This window comes from Corvus kubaryi, unplaced genomic scaffold (genome assembly GCF_017639235.1).
Source record: "Corvus kubaryi isolate FWS band 111438036 unplaced genomic scaffold, C.kubaryi_AGA036_p1.0 37385, whole genome shotgun sequence".
Classification (NCBI taxonomy): domain Eukaryota; kingdom Metazoa; phylum Chordata; class Aves; order Passeriformes; family Corvidae; genus Corvus; species Corvus kubaryi.
In genome coordinates, this window is record NW_024581127.1 from 12,831,005 (window position 1) to 12,851,746 (window position 20,742).

The 20,742-nt window shown below is 41.8% G+C and overlaps 1 protein-coding gene across 1 annotated transcript in view; it reads right to left on the reverse strand.

Moving 5' to 3' along the window:
- Positions 1-19,968: 19,968 nt before the first annotated feature.
- Positions 19,969-20,742, reverse strand: part of GEM (GTP binding protein overexpressed in skeletal muscle) — an 8,330-nt gene continuing 7,556 nt past the window's right edge. The window contains exon 5 of the mRNA XM_042036183.1: positions 19,969-20,465. Coding sequence (XP_041892117.1) covers positions 20,188-20,465 — 278 coding nt within the window. The 3' untranslated portion in view covers positions 19,969-20,187. The remainder of the gene's footprint in view (positions 20,466-20,742) is intronic.

Here is a 20,742-nt window from a genome sequence, read left to right on the forward strand (position 1 = left end):
AAGCAACGTAGCTCCAAGGTAATTTACAGTCTTCAATATTTTTATGTCCTTTGTGATTTTCTTTCTGATTTAATTTTTTTCAGTCGGGCTGTGAGAAGAGAACAAGCAGGGCACAGGTTGGAGCCAGAGGTGAAATACAGTCTTTCTGTAGGAGAGCAGGTGGAGAGGAGAGGGCATGGGCCTTGGGTGGAGAGCATGTTTGCTACTTGCTTAGTTGCAGGAATAATTCAAATTCAGGAAACAAGAATCTGGACATAAAGGTGGCTGGTTTTCACAGCAGATCCTTTCATGGGAAGGACCCAGCCTAGTTATGACAATACGTCTTCAGTCCTCAACTTGGAAAGTTCAAATTCTCTCTGAGCTCTGCTAAAAATTTACTTTGGGTAACTTTGGGCAAATCACTCTGTCGGCTCTTTTCCAAGTACTTATAAGGGATGCAATCATTCCTTTCCCTTGCGTGACATCTTTCATGTCAGTTTATGTTTGCAGCCTTTCAAGGGAACTAGTCCCCACTAGTCTCTGCATTATGACACCTGCAGTAAAGGGAACTGAAATCAATTGGGCTGTAAAGGATGATGGTAAAACAAATAATAAATAAAATATATTTGGAAAAAAGATAAGTTTTTAAAAAAATTACAGTCTTTTAAATGCTATGCTTTCTGTATCTCACTTTTAAATAAAATCATGCTTATTTCAGAAGTTTTGAACAGGTTTATTTTATGGTCTTGAGAAATGTTAGCTTTCATCCAGGTTCTAATTCCTGTTTTCAGTTTCCTCAGTCTGTCAGATTGCTCTTGAACACTGTTGAATTATTTGTGCAGCACACTATTTTCTGAATTATGCATCTAAAGAAAGAAGTGTTTAGAATTGATCGCAGGTTGAAGGTGTACAGTTCTGGGAAAAGTTAGACCTTCTGTTTGTGTTTCAGATCACACTTCTCCCTCAAAATCAGTGTTTGTTTCTCCAGGAAAAAACCTCTAGGCTATGCTTTCAGCATGCTTTAAAACACAAGTGTTCTCCGTTCAGTCATGCACTCAGAATGATTTAGATTTTCTCAAAGCTGTCTGCTAGCAGTGAGCTATCTTTACAGCACAGCTCAAAACCAGTTTTGAATAAAGCACTAAAACTCCTTGTTCATGATTTCAGAATAAATATAATAAGGAGAGGGAAATTGACTTTCTTGGAAATATGTTGATTTTAAGTGACCTACATGCAGTTTAACTGTGTGCTAGTTGGATATGAATGAGCAGTACTTTCAACATGAAGTGGTAATTTTAAAACAGCAAGACTTCATGTGGCAGAACCGAATTCACATACACAAAATCCTAATGACATTTTTAGCCCTCCTTCACATGACAAGTGCAGAGTAACCAAGTCATGATGTCAGAAGTTCAATCCATATAAACAAGTCAAGCATTTGTCTTTCAAGTGCTAGTCTCTCTGCTCGTAAGTTCAATTACTGGGAAGTGCAGTGTATTACTTGAAGTACAAATACACAAATGTGCTAACTAATATGCTTAATTGAATGTCCCTATTATTTAAAGTCAGAGGTGAGTGTGTCATACCCAGTAAATTTCTCTGGCTGAAAGAGTTTCCCAGGAGCAGAGCAACTGCTTACATGTTGTACCCACACAGGAGAAAAAAAATCTCCCATTTCAAATGCATTACAAAGTCCAGAAGCACTTAAGGCTTTACAACAGTCATAACATTGTGCCACAGATAAAATCACAAAAAGAAACTCAGCAGTGAAACTGGGTCCTTCAGCCAGCTGTTTCTCTGAGTAAATCCGATGAAAAAAAGCCAAATGTCCAGGTGTTTATTGTGTGAATCATTGTTCAATGAGTCAGTTTTTCCAGAAAAAACTCTGCTCATATCATTAGTCACATCCTTTTCGCCCTTCCCATTTATCAGCTTTGTCATTTCTGCCTCGCTCCTTTTTAATTTTTTCTTTTTGTCTATTTACTTTTACTCCTGGTTTCAACTCAGCTGATATCTCTCCATATACCCTTTTCACGTCCCAAACTAGCTGGAGCTGCTTGATGTCAGCTTCTTTCCCTTTCTTTTTGTTTAGAAAATATTTCTTTTATGGAACTACTAGGGTATGATAATTTCACAACATAATTAATGTGCATCAAAATGAGCTAGTACCACTGGAGGCAAAAGAAGCGTAGAAAAGTAACATTTAAAAGAAACTCAAGTTTCTATTGACCTAATTCCTTTACTTCTCGTGAGGCAGAGCCACCTATACCTGCAACCTCCCTGATGGTAAAAAATGCAAATAATAACCAGTCTTAGTTTCCATAGCTAATCCACTGTGGTACTTTCAGCAGCTGCTCATTCACATGGATGCCCTCTGTACACTGCTCAGCCACTCTACCTTTGCTCATGACCTGTGCTCCCATATTCTCCCAGGTGAGACTTTACAACACCACTGAGGAAAGGTTCCTACGAAAAGTATCTCCTGAACAATGTACCTCTTACCAATGCACTTATAATGTATTTTCATGTTATCTTCATTGCACTGATAGTTGCACTGACATAATTATGATTTTGTCTGTATATGCCTACTCTATATAGTCAGTTTAGTGGTGTAACCTACTTATGATTGTCTGAGCTTCTTCATGAGACTGAGAACACTGAGCTCTGATTTAGCAAAGATTAGCTCTGATTTAGTTTATTCTTACTAACCTTCCTAACACCATTTTTGCATTGGGATGTATGTCATTCAGTCCATTTATAGAGAGCTGGTCATTCCTGTTAATGCTTTTCTTTGGTTTGTTTCTTATGAAATTCTTCCTATCAATAATCTTATTTTATGGAAGTCTGCTTTTTCCAAGTCCACTATAATTTTTTTTACTTTTTCCTCTTTTCCTTTGTGAGGACTGTGGATTCTCATCATGGTATAACGACCAGATATTTAGATCATTGCTATCTCTTGTACCCAGCACTTTAAAATATGTACATGCATGCCCATCAACATTTCACTTTTTTTCCTGACAGTTCTATTTTCCTGACAATTCTTTCTGAAACACTTTACCCTTCTATACAAACAATTCAGTCTCAAATTATTAAGTCAAATCTCTGTAGTTCTCATAGCCTTGAGAACATATTAAGTGTTAAAGGACCCCATATTCCTTCCATTTAAGGTGTTCTTCAAACCTTCCTTTGACATCTCTTCCTCTCTTTTGGTAACTTTGCCCTTTCTACTCTTGATACCCCAGTTCACACTGAGATAATTCGTCTTTATACAATGGTGTGAGAATTGTGCTGGGGAGAGGGTACCTAGACAAAGAAGCACAAACCAAGAAAAGCAGATGAGCACATTTTTGTGAGCCAAAACAAAACATTTTTGTCTCCAAAACAAGAGACGTCATGGTAGAGGGCATAAGGGGGAGAGGTAAACCATGTAGGTATCTGTTGGGATAGGACTAAAGCATGGCACTGATTGTTTAGCTAGTTCCAAATAAAAAAGGGAAGGCAGAGGTATCCAGTAGTTCACAGTACTAATGCTTGATGGCCAGAGTGGGAGAATCTACATCATTTGTGCGGCCCTGTTCTCCTGTCCAGGAGATACAGCTTTCTAACTGGCCTGTGTGTGCTGTGCCTGGGATGATGAAACCTTACCTGAATCATCCCTGTTCCCAGAACATGCTCTTTGGTTTTGACCTGCTTATCTTAATTCTCAGTTGGATCAGTTCTCCTGTCTGAAGTAGCAGAAAACAAATGACCAGAAGCTCAGGAGAGGTACCTAAAAAGGTTCCCCCACAATGTCTTAGAGGCAGAAACACTTCCTGCTTGCTTCCTTCCTTGGAGCAGTCGTTATGAATTGCCCATCTGCTGGAGGATATGGACGACATGGACTCTGTTCTTTCTTCGGGAAGTTCACAAACCATTTTCACCCCACTGAGGGGCACGGTCCTTCCCTGTTGGTGCTCTCCTATATCTCCATCTTCTGTGTTTGACTATCCTCAGAGTACTCCATGTCCATTACATTGATGTAATTCTCCTAGCCAGTGTTGTGTCTCAGCCTAGCCACCACCTCCAGCAGCCCTTTACCCACGTGGTACCTCATTCTTGGCTTGTAGTGACAGTGATGCCGCCTTGCAGCTCACCAGAGCTTGGACAGATGTCTCCTAAACTGGTTTCATTTGTTGCTGGGTGTGGCAACCCTCAAAGCAGGAGGAAGCTGAATCAGCAGCACATCTGACTAATGAACAGCATGTGCCCACCTCCATTCCTGTAGGATCTCCTCGAAGGTCTTGGTCAGCCCCATCCCTGCAGAAGTTGCTTTTTTTGTGTGCCGCACATGCGGCACTCTCAGCCTCTGTCCCCAGGCGTGGCAGGGTGACCTCTCCCACTGCACACAGGCAGACCACACTGGCTTGCCTTCTGCACCACTGACACAAGAGGCCTGCTGAGAAGTTCCACGATTTGCTGCTGCCGGGTCCTGGCCCCTGCTAGGTGCTGAGCTAACACTGTTGAACTCTACAGCTACTAAACTTGCACAGGTCAAGATGATAGATTTTAGTTTTCCTTTTTCTTCTTGCAAGCAATGACATAATGGAACCAAGTGGCTCTTCTGGAATAAACAATGCATATTCTAGAGATTACTTGTGTTTACTCTACATGCAAGACCTCCAAAGAAGATTAAAACTTGAGCTCCATACTGTAGCATGGAGATATTCCCTTCCTTTCAGGATGACGGTGTCCTGTAACTAATTCTCATTACGTCTGAGGGTGGCATATGCATTAAAAGTTATAAACTGCATATTTCAAAATTACATCTTTTTCCTCTTAAATGCAGAAGAAACAATTTTTTACCTCTTGCATTCATAACTCAATACCTATATAGACATGACCAAAATTGCACAGCTCAAAATATATAACACTGTGTAAAATCTAAAATTGAAATGCAAGTCTTCTCTCATCTATAGTCTTTTTACAAAGCATGATAGTATTATGACATGAAATAACCATCAAGCTGGCAGACTGATGCTTCTTTTTTTTTATTCAGACACGTATGTAAATGCAGATGGTCTTAGAGGAGTCTATCATCTGGATGTATGTGCCCACCTGCAGGAAACTGAAATTGGCACAAACTAGTCTCTAGGGTCTTGTTTATCACTGTGATCACAGATTCTGCTGCCTGAACTATTACATATAGCAGTCACTGCATGAAAATCAGAAATAAGCTCAGGAGCAGAGCCCAGATGCCAAGATTCCTCCTTCAAACTGAAGCAGGACTTAGGTGCTCTTCATTCTCTTTCTCTTATCAGAAATCACAGTCAGGAAATCCCCTCACATCCCCCCTCACATGGGCAGGATCCATGGCTCTGGCTCCCAGGTGTACGGACAAACACTTTCCTGCAGACATCCAAGCCCCAGAGCTGGGGCAGGTGCTCAAAGTCAGCCCTGTGCTTGGCCTTCTCTTGAAGGGAAGTCCCTAGTACTGCAGCTCTCTGCTTCACCTCCTCACCTTCTGGATTTGCCCTTCTGAGTGTTTTTGCTGGTCCTGATAGCTGGGTCAGGAATAAAGGCTTAGAGCTTTGGGAATGAATTTTGCTCTGTGCTTGAGAAAAAAAGCCCAGCACTGTTTCAACTTTTTGTTATATCTTGTTCTCAATTTCTTAATTAAAAACTAGTATCATAATACACATTTTGTGAATATGATCTATGAAATATTTTAATGGTGCCTAACTTACAAAGTAAAGGCAAACTGAAATTCAGTGGACCATATAGACAAATCTCAAGTGCCTGGGAAGTCCCATGTCCCTCAGCTCGGAACCTGAAAAACTGTCCTTTGAATGAAAACAATTTTCAAAAACCAGCACAGATGACTGGAAACTGATGCTCTTTGTGTCCCTCCCAACCTCCCAGCTGTAACTACAGAATGATTTTCTGCTATCTGATTCTCCCTTTGCCATGGCTGTGTAAAACCAGCAACATGATGGAATATCAGTCCAACACCCTCATCTCAAGTCTGATGACTCCTCTAAAGGGCAGTATTTATTGTTGCCATGCTGGTACAAACCTCAGCAATGCCGAGCTTGACCAGTGAAGACAAAACTAGTCAAGGTTTATAGTTTATAACCAACCAGCTTGTTGTCCTGGGATAGGTTAAAAAAAGATGTTCTTTCCCTGAGCAGGGATAAGTCAATTGTGGCTCATTTTCCCCTTGGTTTTAGCTCTTCTCTTCCCCATGCAGACAGTATTCATACTGACACTGCTTTACATCACAGGGTGGAACTTTCAGAGCCTGATAAGATACCAAGTGTTCCCTTGAGCACAGCACTTCTCGTAAATATTTGTAACAGCAAATGTAATAGCAAGAGGAGCAGCGAACATCAGCTCATCAGGAATTTTTACTGATAGCTGAGTTCCCAGAGTACATTTCCCTAAATGATGTCTGCATTTGCAACATTTAATTAGCTTCCTTGAAGCCTTTGACAAGGGTAGGAATAGATAGCAAGGGACTGTATATTTGCATTGATTTTAACATGCAATAAAGGTACTTTATGTCTAAATATCAAACTTGGGGGTCATTTTAGCACACATTCTTTTCAGAGGAGCTTCCAGGTGGCCCTAAGTGTGATCCCTGCTGGAAAAATTGCCACAAATCAGTTGTGTTACCTCTCATCTCAGCAGGACCATGAGGTCTGGTTGCAGCTGTGCCTTCCACTGAAAGTATTACAAACTTCCAAAGAAGTGACGAAATTGGAGTTGAACTTTCTAGGGTTCTGGCAATTTCACTTCAGAGTCAAATTTCACTTCAAATTACATGGCTCACCTGATAAAACTGAATTGATGTTGAGACTGACCTTTAGCTATTGGAAGGAATTCTAAATGCATTAGAAGCCAAGCCAAGCATAAAGAATCTCACTTATTTCAGTTACCTACTTTGGTAATCAAGACCTAGTCACATGGATGAGCCATTAGAGGATGAGGCCTATGGTCTGCAAGAGAGGAGGGTGCACATTTTATGTTGCAACCACCTACAGTGAACACTATTTAAAGTACTAATTCCTGTGCTTAGAATAGAAAATGTCAAAAATACCACATAATTTTAACTTCTGCCAGCGATGGATGATCAGCTTTTGTTGGCACGCCATACACAAGCTAGGACCTCAAGGGACTATTCCTGTGACTAAATAACTGTGGTATTGGGCTATCAGTGTGTGTACTTTGTGTTCACTTCTGTACTTCCAAAGATTGCAGTGCAACCATTTTAGTTCTTTCTCTGTCTCCCTTGTGACTTATATGGAAATTCCTCCCTGAACATACGCCTCTGCTTGACATTTATGGAAACTCCATGACTTAATGCCCTCTCTCATATCCTACCTTAAAGCCTCAAGTGTGCATCTGTCTCATTACCTTTCAAGTTATAAGGACAGTCATCAGGGTAAATTCATCAGTTCAGAGATATCTCTGCCTTTTTGCATCTCAAGGTCAGTGCAGCCAGAGAATGAGCCAGTGCCTTTAACTGTGCCCTTGAGAGGAGGTGCTGTAGTGCTGGCCTTGGCTGCTAGTACCAATATCCATCCTAGACCCCAAAGATCCAAGCCCAGCTAAGCTGAAACTAAATGCTGTGCATTCAAGGGTTAGTCTAATGCTCAAAGACAACAGGACAGACTTCCTCTCGAGGAGTCCAACCACGAGCTCAAAGGTTTCACTCAGAGAGAGAGGCACAAAGTCACGTCCTTTTACCATCGACTCCAGCAAGGTCTTGTGTTTGGCTGGGCTCGGGTGAGAGCAGCGCCTCGTGTCTGCTCTCAGGTTTGCATTTCCTTCCTGTAGGTACTGCCCAGACCATATCACCAGCACAAGTACAGCAGGGCAGGGCTGAGCAAACAAGAGTCCCAGCGCCCAGCAACCTCAGTGCTGCGGGTCGGATTCTCCTCCCAGTCCAAAGGGAGACCAGCACACTTTGCAGCACATCTATAAAATAAAAACCAGCCTGATGAAGAACACTTTGTCTGAGCTTCTTGGTCTTAATGTGTCTTCTCTAAGTGCTGAATGGACACAGCAGTTCGCAGGATATTGAATAAGTTGCATCAATTACTGGTTAGTAATACATTTACATTTAGATACTGCATTATAGGAGTTCCAAGTGTATTGTAGTCTTGGATTAATCCATTTCTGCAAGATCTCTAAGAAAAACCATCTCCTTTCCATAAACGTGTTGCTGCCATCAATTCCAGGAATTCAAAAATAATAATTCAGGCCCCAAAATACCATGGTGGTCTTAAAAATGTCTCAATAACAACAACAATGTGAATGAATGAATGAATTAATTAATTAATGTCTTTTTATTCACCTTTGGCTGTGTGACTCATAATGTTTCACTATAATTATGGAGATTAGAGGGAGTTTTTGAACAGAAACCTTCTCACATAGTCATAAATTTGTAGAAGCTATCAAACAAAAATAAGATTGTTTCAACACAGTGTGCTTAGAAAATAAAAATATAACTTTGTCTGAACTTCCTATGTACTTTTCAAATTAATTACTGAGCTATTTGGAACTACAGAGATATTTATCTCCGATCCTTAACTAATCTAAAGCATAAAGAGCTTATTATCAGTCTCAGGACTTTGAGTTATGTTCATGAAACAGTAGTTCTGGTAGTAAGTTTTTGTGAATGACTTGCTGGAGAGTTAAATAGGACAATGAACAGCTAATGCAGAAAGAGAAGCAATACATTTCAACATCTTTGATGTTCATGCAACCTACTGTGACTAGGTCACAGAGGGGAGAGATGGGATGAGTACAGGATTTTGCTCTTTGTGGTACCTGTCTACATTCTTTTTATAAAACCGGAGAAGTTTTTGTTCTTTGTTGCCCAAAATGTGTTTAGCTACATTCCTATTTATTTTTAAAAGATTTTACTTTTAGTTCAGTCCTTATATTTCTGTGTTTTATAGTTCTTTGTTGATTTTCTCTTAGAATCACAGAATTGGTAAGGCTGGAAGGGACCAGACCTCAGTGGGTTATCTGGTCCAACCTCCCTGCTCACCTACAGTGAGGGAGACTCCACAAGGTCTCTGGGCAATCTGTTCCACTGCATGGTCACTCACACAGCGAAGAAGTTCTTCCTCATGTTCAGATGGAGCTTCCTGTGCACCAGTTTCTGCCCATTGCCTCTTGTCCTATTGTTGGCACCACTGAGAAGAGCCTCCTCCATCCTCTTGACACCCTCCCTTCAAATGCTGATAGACATTGATGAGGTCCCCTCTCAGTTGTCTCTTCTTGGGGCTGAAAAGGCCCAAACCTCTCTGTCAAGAGTTTTAAGAAAGATGTTCCAGTCCCTTAACCATCTTTGCAGCCGTTGGCTGGACCTGGAGTCTTGATCTATTTGCATCTTTTGATTACGGTGCTTCACTACTTATAACAAAGTGTCTAATATTTTTAAAATGATATCCTGTATTTAAGAGGTGTGTCCATCTCTTTTGCCCTTGTGGTGGTGGTGTAGGGGGGCAGGAATTCCCCAGTCTCATTCACTGCTCAGGCACTCCCAGGTGGATGCTGGTGTGCACCTTGCTCACCCCAGCTAGCTTTGCTGGAGGGAGGGTGTTCCCATTTAGACTCAGCTGCAATGGAATCAACTGCAAGATCACCTTGGCCAGACATTGATTCTTTTGTTCACTCTCTCTTTAACTGTAGTTCTGTTTTTAAAGTATCTTTTTATTAAGAATTGAATTTTCTTTCCATAAAAAAAAGCAAATTGTTTTAGCTCAGAAAGAAAGAGAGAAGTACAAGTCTAATAACGCATTTGGTATTCTGGTTATTTTTAAAAGCCACCTTGAGAGAAGTAGCAGGTTTTGACAACAATGTAGCATTTCAGGTAAAAATAAATGCTGAACTTGTGTGTGTGTAGCTCTACTACTAAAATTGGGATTTTAAGAGTTAATTCCTACAAAGTACCAATTACTCTTAGAATTGGTAACTTCATGTCTCTGCAAGCTTTTACTGAATTCAGCTTGGCGAGAATGACAGAAACAAATTTATTTTCTTCATTTTGCTTTTGTTATTTATTTTTGGCTGTTTATGGAGTCCTGTTTTAAATATGCCACATTTGCAGACTTCTTGCTACTCTTTAAGAGCGAATGTCAGTTGTAATGGGCTTAGGTTTGTTTTCCTTTGCTTTTTGCTACTGTGGAAGATATGTGTCCATATTTTCATGTAGATATGTTCTAGGTTGTCTACAGAAAGAAAGTCAATTTGTTGAGTAAGCACAAGTATTTGACATAGTAGAAATGCTGCAAAGGACACATGTAAGGGAATGTTGTATAAATGTTAAATAAATCCTGTTTAAATAGCATATCTTTATTGTCTATTATAAATAATAAAGATTTTATTCATATAATATATATATTCATACGTTCTTAATTTATTTTTACGTTTGCTCTTTATCTCATATGTGTAATACAAACACTTCATATCTTTAGCACAATTCCATGTGCCTGTAGCACTGTTCTAAGTTTTTCTTACTAATTTTTACCCAGTCTGAAAGAAAATTGAACATTTTATCAGAGGTCTTCCAGAAACACATTTTTGTGCCATTGGGGATCTCTGTAGGTGACTTTTGCTTGAGGGGTAGCTTCCAGCTGAGTCTGTTGAGGAACACATTCAATGCAGGCAGTTAGGGCAGGGGACCTGTGGTCAGCCAGGTGACCAGACACTCAGAGAGACTCAGAGACAGTAGGAGTCAAGGGGTCAGCAAGGAAGAACCCAGAGTAGCACCCACATAGACTGACAAGGTATAAAAGCCCAGAGTTTTCTTTGTTCAGGGTCCCTCTGACCCTGAACAGCTCTGTTACTCTGTTGTACCACTATTAAATTACTGAAAAAAATCAGAGCTCTGAGACGCTGCTATGGGAGATCCGGAATCAAGCTGCTAAGGAAATCTGGTCTGACTGCATGAGAGTGGGATGTGCAGGGAGTCAGAGGTGCACCCTTTGGGTCACTGGAGCCACCTGCTGCGAAGGGGCTTCGGTCCCAGCACTGAAAATCTCTGGTGGTGGGTGTGCAACTGCCAGAGTGGCATCTCAGTGGTCTGGCAGGAAAGTTTCCTTAACAAGCTCTTGGAGCCAGGGGGCTGTTATCAGACCAGCTGATGGCAGCTGGGCAGCTGGGCAGCACCACTGGCTTCATGGGTTTGCTGATAACTTTTGATACAAAGGCCTGTTGCAAAATAACAAAGATGGCAATGGAGAGAGCAGCATTAGAGCTACTGACACAGCCTGGGAGGGCAGGACCTCGGCAGGCAGAGCAGGGGCACAGTGCTGCATGGTCTTCCAGGGGATGTTCAGAGGTGCTGTGCTGGGGGGCTTCTGCTATGCCAAAATCCATGCACGTCTGGGGATCTACACAGTAGAAACACTGCAGTATTTTCTTATTTAAAAATATAATTTTTAAATTTAAAAAGTTTAATTTTCTTTAGCTAGACTGTTATTTACCATAGATTTTAGCATGCGTGTAAACATTTGACTATGGTATTTTATTTCTGTAAATGTGGTTAATATTTCTGAAACTGCTTTAAATACATATTGCATATGGTGTTTCATTTCTGTAAATGTGGTTAATATTTCTGAAACTGCTTCAAATACATATTGCATGCAGACAACAATGTGACTTTTGAAGACGTGCAATTTTTAATCTCATGTTTCAAGGTCAAAATCTCAACACTATATAACTCTATATCTTATGTGCATTCACTTGCCATCATGCTAAATTGGTTTTTTAATTAGAGAGGGAAGAGTTTTTTGATTTACTTGTATTGCAGTAAACACTGGCAAAGACTTTGCCAAGGATAGACAGAATCACTGCAGTAATTGCACAGTGGCAGAGCCTGCACATTGTCTGAGACTACAGTTCTGCAGAAGGATTTCCTTCCTCTACCATGTAGCATACATCACTCTAAAGTGTTGTAACCAAGATCTGACTCCCACAGGTGGACTGGGAACAAGGATTTTCCCTCTGGAAACTGGAATTGTCACTAATAGCTTATACTTCAGAAGCATTGCAGCAGGTGCCATCCGCCAGGGACACAGATGTTCTGCACAGAACCTGTGGCACTCAGAGAAAATCCTGCTTTCCAGGGCATAGTATTTAAATCTTTATGTGGATCTGAAGCACTCTGGTCATTTGTCTCTCCTGTTTAAATAGAAATTCTCAATCACTACACTGGTGAAATACTGCAGGTAGAAACTGTAAAAGTAGTGGCCTTCAGATGTGGAGCTGAACCATAAATAAGGTTTGTCTGGACCTCTGCCAGCAGCAGGTCTGTAAGTCTTCAGCCAGAGCCCATGTTTCTTACCATCCTCATGTCCCTGCAGAGCAAATGCACTGTGCTCCACATGTGGCTGGCAGGGCTGGAGGTCACCTACTTCTTCCTGAGGAACATGCTTCCCAAAACACAGCAGGCAGTGTTGAGTCCTTCACTGGCATTCAAAATGACATCTTTCCACCACATATGGTAGGAAGGCAGTACTGCTCTCAGCATGAAGAGAGCATGAAGAGATGCATGGTTGTTAAGCAGACTGTCTGTAATTGGATCTGAAGTTAAGGAAGGGACTACAACTAAAATTAAGACATCATCCCTAACACTGAAGTTGCCATAAGCTCAGAGGGATCTCCTTCCAACCAAATTCTATTCATGAAATTACTTTTTCAGAGAAAATGTGAGTCAGCTAGTGGATCTACATGCTGTTATATGGTTTGTAGCTCTTTTTAATTGCTTTCGGTAATCTGGACCACAAATTATTGAAGAAGTTGCCTTCACAAACTAAATGGAAAATTACAGTTGCACAGAAAGTTTATTTTTCTTCATCCAACATACCTCCACTTCTGAGCAGTTTAGAGAAAAGTCTGTGCTTATTCTCAATAAGATATCTTGTTTCTATGTGTGCCAAAGTGCAGAGCATTTCCAGGCCCTCACCCATGGGAGATAAGAGCACACCTTAAAGGAAGTGGCAGATGGACCAAGTGAAACCATGATGTATTTCCTTCTCATGGGGGAGAATGACATAACTTCTTACTCACAAGCAAAACAACAAATCCTTTTTTGGCACCCAGTGCTTTCTTGATTCAATAAAAAGGATGCTGTCTGGTCCTCAGAACACCATTAGTGTGAGTAACATCAGCCAGACTACTTGCTTGAGCAAAAATCTGCAAGTATATTTGCTGCAGGCATCTGTCTTCCTCCTCTTTGTATGATGCAACCCCAAACACTGGCAGGGGTAACAGAGCTGCCCTTTCCCAACTTGTCACCTCTTTTCAGGTTTCCATATAAGATACTTATCTACAAGAAGGTCTTGATCTGATAATACTTATGAAGAAAAGTCTTGCTGCACTCAGCATATAGAAGCTGTATCCTGTAACCAAACATATGTATTTAAATCCCTACTTAGGACAAAAGCTGTGCATTATAAATTGGTAACTTTCAAAATATTGCATGAAAGAGATGCTCAATTCATTTAAATGGAGTGTAGTTAACATAAAAACTATTTATGATGATGAAGGATCTCATAAAACCGAGTGAGTAGAAAGATGGCAGGTGAGGAGTCACAGCTCACTGTGGTCTGAATATGGTGTGTAATGGCAGCCAAGCATGTCAACAAACATGGGACTTAGTCTAAAAGTGGACTGAAAGCAGGAAAGAAAATTATGTTTTTTCACTTTCTAACAGAGGAAAAAGAATTATGTTTTATCACTCTCTAAAACTTAGCATCTAGAGCAAAATGAACTGCAACCTCTCTCTCTCTCTTGCAGAGCATTAAAGAAGGAACACTGAAAGGAAACAAACACAGTTAACTGGTTGGAGCAGCTGCCTTAAGGGAAATACTAACAGGTCTTGGACTTTTCAGTGTGAAGAGGAGAAGGCTGAGGAGGAAATGGCAGATAATTTCAGTTTCACAAAGCTAGTGGGGAAAGTGAGTGAAAAAACTGCTGCTCACAAGGTCCCGTAGGTGATACTCTAAACAGCATCTCCTGTTGCTGCTTTGCCCTCTTTTCTCAGAGACAGCACAGAGCTGGAAGAACCACAAGCCCAAAGCAGCAGGGCATTTCTTCTCTCTGGGTCTGTAGACTGTTTTTTGATAATTATCCACAGGCAGTCTGAAGTCCATAAACCAAAGAATATTAATTTGCTTTGCCAAGCTGCACTGGCAACCTCTGTTCCCAGGGCTTCATCAGCTGGGCACACCATCCGAGCCACAGCAGAGATGCCAGTGGAGATGCTTCTGTCAAAGTCTATATGCCACACATCCTGGTGGGGCTGGGCAACTTCCGAGTACTACTGCTGGCAAAAATCCTACCATGGGTGCAAAGGGAGCATCCCAGCTGCAGTGGCTTACTTCTGAATGGAGCAAGGCAAGGAGGAGCAAATGCAGCCATTTGTGACACAAGATTACATCAAGAGTAGGAGGAAAACCTTAAAGCACAGAAGTTTGAAAATAAAGTTAAAAAGCAAATAAACTGGCATTGTGGCAGCAAAGCTTGGGGGCATCCCACTGGGCACCACTCAGGGATTCAAGCTGTGTAGAGGGGAATACATCCTGAGCAATGTGAGAGCAAAGCTGTGAATTGTAGAAGTACACACGTTACTGAAAGCCACAGATGGACACACAAATAGTAGCCTGGCCATGCCAAAGTTATTGCAGTCCATTCTGAGCTCAGTGGAAGTTAGACCACTAAGCAATTCAGTGAAACACACACAGCATCAGAGCGCGGGTGCAAAGCTCAGCGGAACTGGAGGTCCTTCCTCCAGAGGAGCAGCCACCAAGCTCCCCCTCACCCCTGCATGGGAGGGCTGCCTGTCCAGTGCCTTCCCATTGCTCCCCCTGCTCTCCCACTCTCACCACGCCTCAGGTGGACAGTGCCAAGTCTGGTTCAGGACATGGCAAGCCTGGGACACCACACTAAGTGCAGAGGGGGAAGGAAGGCTAGTCCCTGCATGCAGTGACTGCAGATGCAGGAGATGAAGTCAGGCATCCTTCAGTGTAGCCATGTGACAGTCTGCATTTTCTCACTAAAAATTCCCACCTGCCTTTCTCCTGTTGGCCCAAAGAGCAGTCAAAGCTCTGCTCTGGGCAATCTGTGTCTAACAGGAGGCTTTTGAGTGCATACATGCAGAGTATCAGAAACAACTCCTATTTAGAAAGTAATTGCATTTTAAAATGAATCATGCATAAATTTCAATACTTGGAGGAAGTGTGTTACACTAATCATTTTGTTAGCAAATTATTAACCATGTTGCAGGTGGCACTGTAAAACAAGCCACACAGAACCTGTGTGCTCTCTTGTGGGTGTGTTGTCCCCACTGTCTGACAGCAGGGAACCTGTTGCAGTAAAATTGCTAAAGTCACAAGTAATTTGCACACTGAATTTCAGCGGCTCTAGGCAAAAAACCCCGTGACCTTGATGATCTCACATTTATGATTACGGAGGACAAATGCGGAAGTATTTGCAAACCCCTGTGTGACGTGATCACTGAGGGAGGAGTGGGGCTTGCTGCAACATCTATGGGAGACTTCTGGAGTGACAATACCAGGAGGGGTGGGTGGGGAGGTTGTCAGGTTGCACACTAGCAGCATGGGTTCTCTGGTTGTGACATATGGTGGGATTCACCCTTTTTCCTGCAGCCATCCCTACCCTGCATTGCATCCCTATATCTGGCCCGTGGTCCCTCCTGGAAGCGATGTCAGAAACAAGGCTTCTTCACACCTCTCTGGAGCATAATGAAGAGAATAACACAGTGTTCCCTTTTTTTTAACTGCAGGGGGTTACATTTAGAGACTTAGAAGTTACTTTATAAACTTCCCACAGAGCCTGCCACCTTTAAAAGTGCTGGTGGTGTATGACCAACAATGTGACATTTTAGCAAGATTTTAACACAAGATGCCATGTGTGTCTTGGGTACTACTGCAAACCTACTGTTGCATGGGTCCTACAAGTGAAAAAACACAAAAGAGTGTTTTGTCCGGCCCTCTCTGTCCTGTGCTACCACACTGAACCAGAACTGGTGGGGACTGCAGGCAAGACAGACAGGTCTCATTAAATATTATTTAACACACCTGGAAGACGTACCTGATAAAAGCTACACCTCAGCCCACAGCATTTGCCCTCCTAACTGAGCAATGAGATAGTCCAGGAAAGAGAGCCAGAGGAGGACCAGCCCCACATCTCGCACCGGCATTTATCTCCTGTGCTTGTGAGGCAGACACAGGAATGATTTACATGTTGCATTCAACTCTACAGTCTTCAGAGGTGTTGCAAGAAATGAATTGAAGGGTTCACTTTTTGAGATTCAATAGTTTATTAGTCCAGGGATTTCATCAGTACATAGTCTCTTCTCTGGGTGCCACAGTTTCTCTAAAAAGCCTTACCAGGGAGAAAGAAGAGCTGTAGCAGATTGTAGACACAGAGCTCACCTGCTTCCTTCCTCTGCAGCAGCCTTCTGTAGATCCCGTTATCATCACCAGCACTGCTGCTGTCAGGAGCCCTTTCTCCCATTTGTATCTGAACCCCAAACAGCCCAAGACAGAGAACTCAGGTCTTTAAAGCTTTCCAAGGGGTTGATATTGAAAGGCTTGAAAGGATGTGAGGGTCAAATCCACAGTACATCCATTGATTTTATTGAAAATATCTCTGTTTTACTTGACTAAATTTTATCAATAATTCTCCCAAATCCAAAATCCTGTAGCACCATGCAAATCCACATAGTGCCATAATAACCAATGAGTGTGTTTTCTTCCAAAGCATAAGCAAACTTTTCTTCATGCAGTTCACCTGTCACTGTTAAAGATTACAGAGCTGGACATGCTCTGTAATTCCTCTTACAAATCTGATCTATCGTCTTGAAGAGAGCTTTTTATAACAGCTATTACACTATAACTGGCATTTTGTGTGTTCTTAGACTTCTTTTTTCTGTATTTATTTTATTTTATTTGGACACTGTGAGTTTTGCTCTTTTGGCCTTGGTGCACTCAGTGCTGTGACTCACGTATTCCACAGCCACTGCCAGATCTCCGGGTCCAGCATTATAATTATCACATTAGGATCTGTCATTGTAGCCCTGACTTAATAAATAGCAGAACAGTGATTAGAATCGCTGATTGATCCATTCCACAGTTTTGGACACTCACATCTGAGATGAACAGAGGGAGTGTTTAAGATATTAAAGACTTGAAATGTCAGTATTCCAGATTAAATTAGTATTAATCAGTCATTCCAGGTACAGTAGCTTCTATATATAGTAAGAATTGCTGTATTTGGTAATCTGGTGATGATCAACTAAAACCATGACTCAAATTAATCTCATGTGCTGCAAGGGAAAGCCCCAGCCTTTCCTCCATGCCCAGCTTGCTGGAGCCATTAAAATCAGAGCAGATTATTTGGGTTCCTTCAGGTGAAATGCACAGTGCTGTTCAGGAGAGCATGTCAGGCACTGCAGTCCCAGGTGGACATTCAATCCACAGGACCAGACTAGACCAGGTTCAACACAAGAAAAGCCCTGAAACGTGCAAAGTATAAATGCTCAGCACCAGCTCTCTCACTCCACATCCACAGGTCAGAAGTAACACACCCTGATGGTGTCTGAGCTACAGCTCCATGGAGGGGATGCTGCTGTTTGTGGATTTTCACCCTCCAGCTTCCCCATGCTCTGCCTGAAAACTTAGGGCAAGCATGGAGCCTGCAGGTGAACCAAAAGGGCCAGTGAGAGATTGACTGGGACTGTAAGGTGGAGGCATATATTTAAATTGGTTTTGTCCAAAGGCAGTACTATGCTGTTCAGAGACCAGCAGCAGCCCCAGAAGATAGAATTGCAGTGATGTCTGCTTGCTGTGAACAGGAAAAGTCAAGTGGCACGCCATGCCCACTGCACAGCTCCTTGTGGCAGCTTGTGACATCTCGGGGGAATGGGCCCGCCTCATTGGTTTTTTTTCTTTGAAAAACGATAAGTTTTAGAAAGAAATTTTGTTATCCTGGAAGGAGTGGAAGGAGATAAGCAAGGATATGAAAATTTACTACGCAAATCCAAATTTTTTATCATACGTTCTATGTATCCAGTGATGCTATGAACATGGATGGCTTTTATTCCTAAGGGCTGTATGATCAACATGGACATTTTATATTTCTTCAAAACCTGCTTGGTTGAGATTTGTAGCTTGACAGATATAGAGTAGACTAAGGAAACGTGCTGGTTGCATAGAGCTATACTTTCAGTTCATAAATATAATCTTAAAAATTACTTTAATTTGTGCAATTTTGTTTTCATTTTTGAATGGGGCAAATGTTCCGACAGTTTAAAAGTTCTGAAAACTAAATTCTCTAGACTGCTCTGGGTTGACATTAGGTTGTGTGCTGATAGCTCAAAAGCATTCATCCAAAATCCAGCAGCATCGATCTTGTCTGTGCTTGTCTTTTTTCTGTTCTCGTCAATACTTTATTCTAGATAAATACTTTATTCTAGATCAATAAGATCTCCTTCCAGGGAGATCTTAATGCCAAACAAGCATTGAGTCATTCTGCAATGTGATGCTTTACCCCTAGAGAGCTGCTAGAAGTCAGCCCCTCAGCAGAGGAGATTGTGGGCAGACACTGACCCTGTTCCCTCCTTTCCAGTGCATGGAAACTGTGGTGCATGAAAACTGTGCAGCCCAAAATGGGGACTCCAACTTTCACCTTATTAGTGTTGCATCTTTTTGCCTTCATCATCTGGGAAGACGAGCTGCCAGGCTGGAGATTTGGCTTTTCTGAGTCATATGTGGGCAAAAATGTAATGACTGTACCTCTGACCAGCACAGTCAAGAGGAAAATAGTACGATTATGCCCAACAGTAAGTGTGGATTAGGGCACACCATGTCAGCTACCTGCTTTCTGTCCCTGAATGTATGATTTCACTTCTCTTCATCTCCAAAATTGGGGTAACAGTGCTCATCTACATTTCTAAAGTGTTTCCAGGCTAAAGGCCAAACACCTTTACTAGGAGTGATTTATTTTTAACTCTCTCACCACCCCGTTTGTATATGTGAAGGATGCTGTGCTCTCATATCTTTGAGGCTCCTGGTGCTTCCTGCCTTGAGATCCTAGGTTTCTATGCAGCCTGTGTTCAGAGATGTAAGGAATCCTCACTGTACTTGCCAAGCAGCAAACTTGCCCAGCATGCACAATCTTTTCTCTCCTTGAAAACATTCTTAGGAATTTCCTACTGAGACTCAAAGGCAGTCATATATTTTATTTATTTTATTACAAGGCATGTAAGTAAAGACTTGCATATCTGAAAAAAAGATATTAGATAGAAAATGGTAATAAAATTAACATTATTATCTTAAGAAAATTGGTAATAAATACATTTCCCCTCGACATTAAAATGCTTGTTATTTTGCACAAAAATAAATACAGCATAGCTCTGGCATAGAGAAAGGCCAAGGATGGATACAAGAAGTCCATGTGGTGTCATAAAAAAGCTCAGGTGATTTTTAAAGGTTTGGCAGCCTGCACTTGATGCACTTTGATACAACTTGCACTTTAATTTTAATTTCACTATGATTTTTAAACAGTCCCATAATATGAAAAGATGAGAGGAAAATTTCTTTGACTATAAGATTTTTCCTTTAAATATTTTCAAAGTAAGAGATGTGTAAACTCACTGAAACTAATCCGCAAAATAAAGAAAAAAATACCAAACAGGTGTCTTTGTGGTTATTTTACAAAAATGCATTTTTTTTCAGCTGTGGGTGCTCAAGCCTGACCAGCCAACTGACACAGGACCAATCTCCAGTCATTTCCTCAATTCTTTACAGTTTTAAAAAAGAAATATTAATAACAAGGAGAAATGCGGAGACAGTAGTATTCACTTCCCAAGTCACGGCATTTGAGGTTCTTACACTATTATCCAAAGGTGAGAACAGAAAGAACAGGTGTATTCCAGAACAGTTCCCAGCATAATTTTGGGTCATTCTGGTCTATACTTTTCTTTTAAAACTACTGACAAAAACAAAAAAAAAAAAAGAGGAAGAGAGACATTTCCATGCACTGTGCTGTTCTTATGCCAGCACATATCACAAGCACAACTGTGAACCTAAGTCACTGATAGCCCAATCTAATATAGATTGATTGATTGTCCCATGACAAAGTTAGATAATGTCCACAAAATGCCACAAGCTCTGGCAGAGTCCAGTGTTCCTAAAGTACTGATAGGTCATGGCAAGACTTGGACTTGAGTTTGAAGGCCATGTTCTTGTTGTTCTTGGCAACTATTTTGCCCCAGAACCGCCTGGCTTTCTTGGGGATGCTCTCTCTCCGTTTCTGTAGTGCCAGTCGCTTCTCGTTCTTTTCCTTGCTGTCCCTCCGGAGCCGGACTTGCCGCACGATGCCTTCGAACAACTCTTTCACGTTGTGCTGCACAGCTGCTGAGGTCTCAATGAACTTGCAGTCAAACACGACGGCACAGGCTCGCCCCTCTGCAAAATTGCAAGGTGGACACGTTACATGGGGTCACAAGCCCCAGGGAGGAGGGAAGAAGAGACAAGCTGCCATGTGCAGGGGAGTCAGAGCCACCGGGGAATTCCTCAAGCCTAATGTAGGCACAGATAAGTCTTTAATTACCTGATGCTGCCTGCTAGCCCATGATCCATCTGCTCTGTGTCACAGCCCCTTTCCAGAGGAGGGGGGGGGGGGGGGGGGGGGGGTAATAAAAACCCCGAAAAACCCCACCCCCCCCGGGGGGGGAAAAAGGTG